The 10,686-nt window shown below is 34.3% G+C and overlaps 1 protein-coding gene across 1 annotated transcript; it reads left to right on the top strand.

Moving 5' to 3' along the window:
• Positions 1–678, top strand: LOC128191238 (uncharacterized). The gene has a single exon (XM_052863330.1). It carries the CDS (start codon positions 1–3, stop codon positions 676–678), a length of 678 nt encoding a protein of 225 aa, XP_052719290.1.
• Positions 679–10,686: the final 10,008 nt, after the last annotated feature.

Here is a 10,686-nt window from a genome sequence, read left to right on the forward strand (position 1 = left end):
ATGGCGAAGACTAAAGTTACCCAAAGAAAACCTGGATTCCTATGTTCCATTTGTCTGGTTCGACTGCCAACTAAAGACAAGTGGAGTGAACACCTGTTAAAATGTGGAATGGCAGATATTCAGAAGAGAAGATTTGAATGTAATTTTTGCGACCATGCCTTTGGTAGGAAGATTGTGTTGGTGAAACATATGCAACGATTGCACCCTGGTCAGGACCATTGTATTACCCCACTGGAGTCCACTGAACCTGAGAAATCTCCACCAAGACGCGTGGAAGATGAAGAGGATTGGCAGGAGGATCCAGGAGAACTCTTGTTTGAGGAGGAGAAGGACAGAGAAGCCGGTAGAACGTACAGGAAGAAGACGTCTCCAGTTTTACCAGGGGTGAAAAGAAGAAACACGGAGACATCAGAAACGGTGACCATAGACTTGCCTACTAATGAAGAGATAGAGATAGAGGAACCTAGCAACAGTGCTTTGGTGGTACAGAAGGCGCCCTTGGATGACCAACACTGCTCATGCTGTTCTAAGAAGAGCAAGAAAGCTGACGCTGAAACACAGACTGATACAAATCTCAAGGCAGGAAAGAGTCACCAGAAAATAATAAGAGTCACCAGAAAATTTCAGAAAGATGGTGAGACAGTGGAGCGTTTCGAGGAAGATATCTGGAATGACTGAGATTTGTGATGTTCTTAATGAATGTACTTTTTACACGCAAATGGTGTTTTGCTGAAAAGAAGATTCTTTTGTTTTACCTAGTAACAGTTGGTTACTTTAACTATGTAAATTCACATGTAGATGTTCTTTAAATTGTTTGATGGCTGTCAAGTTTCATGCATATGGTAACAATTAGTTACTATGAACTATACTTTGAACTATGTCTCCTTATGTAAAGTAAATAAAAAAAAAATTATTTGATTCTCATTGATTTAGCGTGCGGGACGCACGGTGTAAGAGGCGTGGGTAGTGAAACGGAATAGGGGTAGTGACAAGCAGAGAAACACACCCATGAAGTTTAAGTAATAAAGCATACCCGTACACGTAATAGAGTACACCCATTGAAATGGAATGACCTGGTCCCCCCTTGGAAGTAAACTCTCCCAAGGGTATATAAACAGACACATCTAGCAGATTAGGAGAGGGTCTGAAACGCACAGCTCTCAGAAGAACCCGCAAGACCTGGAAGGTAATAGAAACCTGATAGAAGTAATTTGTGAGGTTGTAAGTAGACAGACTAGGGGAAGGAATACTCCTCAGCGGTAATTGGAATTGGAATCTTAATTGGTTGTCGGGAGGTAGTAAGTCTATATGACTGAGGCGCCTGACTTCCTGTAATATTAAGAACCCTTTACCAAGGCACGCGGGGATAAGTATCCCAGTTAAACAATACTAAGTAGTTTAAATTCGCCTCCAATCAATTGTAAATCAAGTTTAATCATTGTACTCAGGAAGAGTAGAAGTAAAATTAATATATTTATATCCCTTAAAAAGAACCCGGTATTTTGTTTAGATAAAACACGTTACAATATCAGAAAGGACAAAATCGGGTTTGCCTCCCGGACATAGGGTATAATTCAATGTGTGTATTAGCATATGTAGTAATTTCATGTGTTTGTACAGTAAATATATTTATTAGCTTGACGTGTAGAGTCGTTATGATACCCTTTTAGTCGGTTCAACCGTATGATGTCATACCTGGCCTACAGTGTTAATCTTAGGAGGAAGATCGAAGAATGATGTAAGCTTTAAAACACAATGTTAACAAGTTAGTAGAATTGCAATAGCGGTTTAACCGAATCGCATACATTTTACGCCACACAGATCACGTGACGCGCTCATTAGGGACCACACACTGTCTATTGTTTGTCTTTTTTCTGCAATATCTTTAATAAACTGTGCCAAAAGCCATTGTTTACCCTATATCAAGTCGTTATGTATCGCCTAGCCCCCCAACTCCGTCACAACCCTAACTCCGTCACTTTCGGGAAACTCCTCGCCGTTTCAAATCAAGTGCAATTATGACGTCATTTTTTGCATGTCAAATATCTTCAATCAAATGTCAACAATTTACAACGGTCAATTTAAGAACGTGTTCAAACATAACAAAATTACACCGTGTTTATGCAACAATAATTGCGTGAAATCAGCTAACACTTTTTCACGGGTGCATGGAAATAACGATATTTCTGACATGCAGGCCCTTTCGATGATTTACGTGGTCAGTCATTTTAAGAAAGGTCAAGATAAAGCATTTCACATGCAATTCATTTTTTATTAAGTTTAATAATAAAAAATTTTTTCAGTCCGCAATAGCGTTGATACACTGCACTCGATGATAACGTCAAATCGCTCATGCCGTAATTTTTGCCTTATACAGGGTTACAGATATATGCGGTATGTCGGTGTTTAGAATATGCTACATTTATTAAAAATGTGATAAATAAATAAAATAATCATAGATATATGATCATATTCATTATTGAAATGATATATTTGAAATATGTAAGGACAGAAATCAAACAGCATCCATACATTCTGAAAAGGTCATTGTGATTGTTGTTACAAGGAACCATTTTTAGCCGGGCTCTGCTAAAAGCAGAGACCTGGCTGTATGCAGGCAAATCGCCAATGTTACTATAAATAGCACAACTTCAAAAGTAAACAAAAAACCAGCGTCAAAGTAAAAGCTTCCGCCATACCAAATAGTTACACAAAGAGCCACGTTTTGTCAAAAGTGTTGGCATTTTATTTCTTCTTTTTTTTAATTTCGAGAGAATTGTCTATCTTTTTTAGTTTTCTTATTAATAAGTGTTTTAAAAACAAGACTATGCATTTTGGACACATACAATGCGCATGAATTTTCATGAACTACTTTGATGCGCGTTGAAGAAATGGGGATTGAATATATAACGCATGTTGCAAAATTCAAGGCAGCAACAGAACTTTTTTCTACTAGACAGACATATTTTTGTTTATAGCTCCAAAAGAGACCGGCTCTCAGTACTTCAGTACTTTGATTTATTCTGGCGATCATTTCACTTTGATGAAATTAAAAACAATTTAAATTGTATACATCAATTTTACTTATTATAACTTGGCCTAGATACAACTTGAGTTTAAACTAAATTGTTAATGTGTCTTCATTCCCTGACGTTTCATAGATCATGTGGGTGACGGAGTTACGTTCATAAGTTATGATAGCACGTGTGATAAACGTCGTATTCAGAGGGATTATTTGAATAATAATAAAAATATTTTTGTTAATAATTTTAAAGATTAGAACGTTTCAGGTTATATTTAGTAATTGCAAATGATAAAAACCGCAAGAAATAATTTACAGAGAAACGTGGAATGTTTGGAGTTTGGGTATTCGGGTATAATTAATAATAAATAAATAAATGATAAAAAAAATTTCATTTATAGTTCGATCATGTTTCTTTCGCATATGCATGTACAGGTACCATGCGCGGATCTAGAGAGGGAGTTGTCAGGGGGGTCCAGACCCTCCCCCCTGCAAAATTCAAATTTCTTAAAATATACATTATAAAATTACCAAAAGCATCTGACTCCCCTGGCAAACTCAAATAACCGTCGGACCCCAATTGCAACTTCTCGGGCCTTTCCGGCAAGCTCGGAAAAACACCTCGAATGTATTACCTAGGCGTCCATGACAACCCCCCTTTTTGTAAAACTTGAAATAAATAGAACACATTTTACGATCTGTTGAGATGTGAGCTATACTTCATTAAAGTAAACGATATACACTAAAATATAACACAGAAGCAACATACAAGACTGTCTAGCCGATACTTATTTTAATGGGAACCCTTACCAAAGTAAAATTATTGCTGCAACAATGCCGCAATATTGCGGCAATATTGTAGAAACACATTTTTGTTACCAGAATCCAGATTTTGAGGCTAGTGAAATGTTGCCGCTAGCTGCAACAATTACTGGCAACGTTTTGGCAATACTGCTGGAGTGTTGCCGCTAGCGGCAATAACTTCTGGCAACATTCTGGCAATACTATTAGAGTTATTTCTGTAAAAAATTATATTAACATGCACCTAGAATATTGCCACTAGCTGCAACGACTTCTAGTAATATTCTTGCTACACTCAGTATCATACTTCCAGAAATAATTTTCTGGTAACATCTACATGTATTTGATCATTTAATCATAAACTAATTTATACATAATATGTATAATTCGATCTGGTTATACTGCTAGGCATCATATTTGATTTCTGCTTTAATTATAATTTAAGGAAAAGCCGAGCAGTGGAGGGGGGTTAAAAATTGTCAATTATTTAGATATGATTTCAGTTATAACACCTCAATATTTACCAGAAGTTTACCACAAACTTTTCTTTTTTTTTCTCTGATTTATTATGCTTGCCGAGCTTGCAAAAGCTTTAGCAGAATTTAGACTTATAAAATTTTACACATTCAGCACAAGTCTAAAACTGTCAATTATACCGAGCGCAGCGAGAGGCGGGCGAAGCCCGCCTCACAGCGAGGATTAATGGTAAAAGGTATATATAAGAAAATCAGTGAAAAATGAAAGTTGAATCAGGGGTACTAAGGCCAAAAAAACTTTCTTCCAGTCCTGGGCGCCGCCATATTGGCAGCCATTTTGTTTTTAAAAAGTTAGTTCGATCATTGATTGACTGGTACTCATCGATGTTTATTGCCCCTAAACTCGATTAAAATTTTCAAGTGTTTCAAATGAAGGTAATTTGAATTGAAATAAAGAAAAAAAGGACACACAATAAGTTTCAATAGTGCTTCAATCAAGAAACACGACTAGGTCTATGTATGTCTTATCAAATTATCAGATCGAAAATAAAAACATTAACATCAAGGAACAGCTCTTTTAGATACTGAATAGAGTATTCAGTTTTATTACCGCGGCATTTATATGAATTAAATTGATAAAAAATGAAAAAAGAAATTAAAAAAAATTGGAACGGCTATTTCCGAAGACAAATCGTGTACGTTTTACGTCTGAAACATGACGTCATAATGTAGAATAAGCACGCGACGTTTAGTTGAACTTTGGCTAATGATTTGAGCAGGCAACTAGGCGGATCCTACTGTGTGCGTTTCAAATAAATCCTGTTCTATAATAATCAAACTGCACTGTGATAAATCTGCGCTCGGTCCAACGGTCACACCGTTTACATATTAATTGCATGAATTGCTTTTGTATACATATTTTTCCCCAAAAAAATAATAAGTCGAAAAAATTAAATCTAATAAATATTTTATGATTAAAGTCTTATTCTAAGAAAGTCTCAATTAAAAAATCCAGTGATATTCCCTTCAATGGCATATAACTGTAATGCATGGTTACGATGTTTCACTATAAAAGACTGTTTGAATCCCCCCCCCCCCCCTAACTTTACGTGAATACCGACCTGTCTGTTCTTTTGGAACGGTATATTCTTTTCTATTAAGTTAAGATATCAGTCTACTTAGATTTGAATATCTAAACTGCTCGATGCATGTTGAATTAAGTATTTTCGTATGCTGTTTGTTTCCACTTTTACTTTCGTTTCAATGTTAAGTTACGCGCGCGCTGATTGGTCGATAAAATCGCTAGCCGCCAATTTTCACATTGTTGTCTGTTGTCTGCTATTGAGCCTCCTGCCATCACTGGAGATGGTGAAATGAATGAAATACGGGACTTATCTGTAAGCAAGGTTAAAAAATACACTGTCATTGGAGTGTTTATCTGTAAAAAAAAAATCAACGGCTGAACTGAGGACGAATCTGAGTGAACGAATCGAGTGTTGACATCCCCTGCGCCATCTGCATGAGCACGTTTTTGAAAAAAGTAAGTTTAGCAATAAAACTTTATTCATTGAATGGCAGTTTAAACATGTTTATTATAAGAATATAAACCGAAAGACTGCGATCTACCATTATACCAATGGGTTTAACACTGTTTAAGAACCATGCGCGGATCTAGAATTTTATTCGGGGGGGGGGGGGGGGTTTCGACGGTTTTTGAATTTGCCAGGGGAAGGGGGTGCGAGGCATATTTTTGGTAATTTTGTAATGTAATTTAAAAAAAATTTGAAGGGGGAGGGGGTCTGGACCCCCCCCCCCCCCGACCCCCCTTGAAACTGCTTAAAATCTGAAAACAATTGCCAATGTGCTTATATGAAATCCATTTATCTTCCCAGTAGGTCTGCCCTGGGTTACACAGACCTGAAGAAAACCATGAAAAAAGCTGTCACCTTACTGATTAAATGAATGTTGGAACTGGCAACCAAAAAAGAATGATGACGTAATTTGTTTAAGATTATGGAGAGGAACACATATATATACACAACAGTGCTGAATTCCAATGTGGATATTGTTGTGATATTCTGATAGCTTTTTTTGTGATTGTTTATGTGTGAAATCAGAATGCCCACGAGGCTGTTAAAAAAAGGACATTTGGAATGCCTAGGACGAATGCCTTGATCAGTCGTAATACAGCAAGTGGTTGTGCAGGACTTGTGAACTATATGGTTTCAGATTTGCTTACGGTAAACAGTGAACTTTTGTCCATATCCGTCTGTGCGCGTTGTGTCAATCCGTCTGTGCGCGTTGTGTCAATCAAACTACAATTAAGGGTGTTATTTACTCAGGGTTTGAGTTCTCAAATTCCGATTGTTAAAAAGTTCAATGTAATGAGTGAAATTTGTTCTAAACACAAAAAGTATTTATGAAATGAATTATTATTGACAAAACATTCAATAGTTTTACTTAATTATGGAATTATGCTCAAACAAAAATTGACTTTTAGCCAAACAGAGGAAATTCGGACTAAATTTTCTACTAAAAGTTTTTAGGCAGTAGTCTAATATTAAAAGTTAGGATTTCATATTTAAGTCTACGTAATTTTGCATATTTTCCGTTGGTTTTACCTCACTTATTCATTAAAATAATCTTAAGGCACGAATAATTATATATAATATTGAAAAATGCTTAAAAACGATAGAAGACATCATATCTCAAAATTTTGATCATTGACCTCATATAAATTTTATGCCAACAGAATAAGGTAAATATAAGTAGTTCAATATCATAAATGTTTTTGTATTATCATCATTCAATTTTTTGTAAAATTGAATCAAAAATGGGTAGGGATTTGAAAACTGATAGAGGAAATTCGGACTGAATTATTTTTAAAAATTGATGCTGAAATTTTAATGTTGTGTACTTATTTAGTGCTACTACCATTCATAAACTTTATCTTATTTTTTGAAGTGTTTAATTATTTGTAATATTTTTATAATTAAGAAAATCTCAATCGTAGTGTAAAATCTTATGGGATTTTTCTTGAATTTTCAATAAATATTCAATGGCCATTAACAATACAAGCAAAGGTCTATAACACACAATAGATGGTTTTTCATTATCATCAGTGGATTTTTTTTTCATTCTGAGTAAACATCATCCTTAAGTATTGAATCCTTATTTTTTGAAAGATATAGTCTCATAACTGCAACGGTGTGTGCATACAAATTGAATAACGCGCGTTAGCGCGTTATGAAAATTTTTTGCAGATTTTGTTTTCTACTAAAAGTTTTTAGGCAGTAGTCTAATATTAAAAGTTAGGATTTCATATTTAAGTCTACGTAATTTTGCATATTTTCCGTTGGTTTTACCTCACTTATTCATTAAAATAATCTTAAGGCACGAATAATTATAATATTGAAAAATGCTTAAAAACGATAGAAGACATCATATCTCAAAATTTTGATCATTGACCTCATATAAATTTTATGCCAACAGAATAAGGTAAATATAAGTAGTTCAATATCATAAATGTTTTTGTATTATCATCATTCAATTTTTTGTAAAATTGAATCAAAAATGGGTAGGGATTTGAAAACTGATAGAGGAAATTCGGACTGAATTATTTTTAAAAATTGATGCTGAAATTTTAATGTTGTGTACTTATTTAGTGCTACTACCATTCATAAACTTTATCTTATTTTTTGAAGTGTTTAATTATTTGTAATATTTTTATAATTAAGAAAATCTCAATCGTAGTGTAAAATTTTATGGGATTTTTCTTGAATTTTCAATAAATATTCAATGGCCATTAACAATACAAGCAAAGGTCTATAACACACAATAGATGGTTTTTCATTATCATCAGTGGATTTTTTTTTCATTCTGAGTAAACATCATCCTTAAGTATTGAATCCTTATTTTTTGAAAGATATAGTCTCATAACTGCAACGGTGTGTGCATACAAATTGAATAACGCGCGTTAGCGCGTTATGAAAATTTGTTTGCACACACCGTTGCAGTTATGAGACTATATCTTTCAAAAAATAAGGATTTAATGCTTATATTTACATTTTTTTTACCTTCTTGTCATGTACGCAAATGCGAATTATACCTCAAAACTACTGCATAATCCTATGGGTAAGTTCAAATTAATGGAAGAGCCACAGTAACAGCCACGAGCGTGATATTTGATTTTCGCTTGTGACGTTGTATTTATCAGCGTTAAACGTTTGTGACGTCACAATTAAAACTCATGATTTAACCTATTAGTACCCTGTCTGTGTTATGGTGCTATATCTGCAGTAGCTTTACATGCAAAATATATGTGGAATGTAAATATTTAAGCATTGAATCATTATTTTTTGAAAGATATAGTCTTATAACTGCAGCGGTGTGAGCATACAAATTGAGTAACGCGCGCTAGCGCGTTATGAAAATTTGTATGCACACACCGCTGCAGTTATGAGACTATATCTTTCAAAAAATAATGATTTAATGCTTATATTTTCATTTTTTTAACTTCATGCCTTGTCTGCAAATGTGATTTATACGTCAAAATTTCTGTTTTATCCTAAGGGTAAGTTCAAATTAATGGAAGAGCCACTGTAACAGCCACAAACGTGAACTTTGATTCTCGCTTGTGACGTTGCATTTTACAGCGTTTAACGTTTGTGACGTCATAATAAAACTAGTCATTCTAACCTTTCAGTACCCTGTGTGTGTTACGGTCTTATAACTGCAGTGTCTTTTCACACACTTTACACGCAAAATATATGTGGAAAGTAAATATTACATGTTATTCTGCAGCAATATTTGTCACTGATTGGCTGAGTACTTTTAGTCAAGTTTCATCATGATTTGTTCATCATATTTGTGTTTATTGTATTCATGTGTTAAATTTAAAGATTATTAATTTTAACTGGTGTCATTTATAAGCATGTTGAAATTCCAGTTTCAGGTCTCTAATATTATACATTATATTTTTAATTCAATACTTATTTTGTGCATGTTACATTGAATAATATAATTTTTTTACTTCTGTAATATTGTGTAATCACAAACTGTTTTTTATTTTTTATTTTTGAAAGTCCAAATTTAATGTAATGCGAAATGTTAGTCTTGTTGTAACCTTTTTGCATCTTTAAAAAAATAAAACTGTAATGGCAATTAAAGATTTTTTTCATTTTGGTTGTAGATTAATATAATATACATGACTGCTTTACTGTATACATTTATTATTTATAAATATTGCATATATTGTACCATTGATGCCAAGGCACAGAAAATGCATTGAACCAATATTTCTGCAATGTCATTTTTCTTATGCAAATGTATTGCCAGAAAGGTGTTGCAGCAAAATTTTCGCTGTAACTCTTTTCTGGCAATATTGCTGCAATCTCAAGTATTGCCAGAAAGGTGTTGTCGCAACAATGTGTTGCAGCAAAACTTTGCGGCAACATCTTTCTGGCAATATTGCCGCAATCTCATTTGCATACGAAAAACGCTACTGCAGCAACATTGCCGCAATGTATTGCCAGAAAGGTGTTGTCGCAACAATATGTTGCAGCAAAACTTTTGCGGCAACATCTTTCTGGCAATATTGCCGCAATCTCATTTGCATACGAAAAACGCTTCTGCAGCAACATTGCCGCAATGTACTGCCAGAATGTTGCTGCAGTATTGCTGCAATAATGCCAGAATGTGTTGCCAGAAGGTCAATATTTTGGTAAGGGAAGCGACTCCATTTTCTATAAAATTCTAACATCCGGTGATGTTAATACATTCGAGGTGTTTTTCCGAGCTTGCCGGAAAGGCCCGAGAAGGTGCGATTGCATCGGACCCCTCCTCCCCTGGAAAATTTTTTCTGAATCCGCGCTTATATTCTGTATATAATCTATCGGCTCTGTGGATCCAAAGTAATTTTTTTCTATAATCGGATCGATACGGAGAATTAGCCGGATTATAAAAGCAAAGGTTCAAATTTGCTGAAATTACAAATACACTGTGCCAACCGGTAAAAGAAAAATAAAAACATGTAAAAAGTCTATATTTTCATGGTCGGAAGAAAACCGGATTGCATTTTATATCAACTATCTAATTTGAATATAATAACATACATGTATCATTTTCTGAAAGACAACATATCTTTTTATTCATAAGTTTACATGTACATTTTATTGTAATTTTCACATGTATCTTTACCTCAACACTCATGCAGTAAATAATCGTTTACATATAGAAATACACGTACTTAAATCAGAACTCATTTTACCGCAGTTAGTTGCTATGGAGCAACATTCTATATTTATATATATATAATATGTAAAGTTAGCGAAGTAGGTTTTGATAGTATAGAGAAAAACTCAAATGGAAATAAAACATTTAAAAGTA

The sequence above is a fragment of the Crassostrea angulata genome, chromosome 7 (assembly GCF_025612915.1).
Source record: "Crassostrea angulata isolate pt1a10 chromosome 7, ASM2561291v2, whole genome shotgun sequence".
Lineage (NCBI taxonomy): Eukaryota > Metazoa > Mollusca > Bivalvia > Ostreida > Ostreidae > Magallana > Magallana angulata.

Coding starts and splice junctions, on each gene's coding strand:
- LOC128191238 (XM_052863330.1), top strand. CDS start 1: ATGGCGAAGACTAAAGTTACCCAAAGAAAACCTGGATTCCTATGTTCC.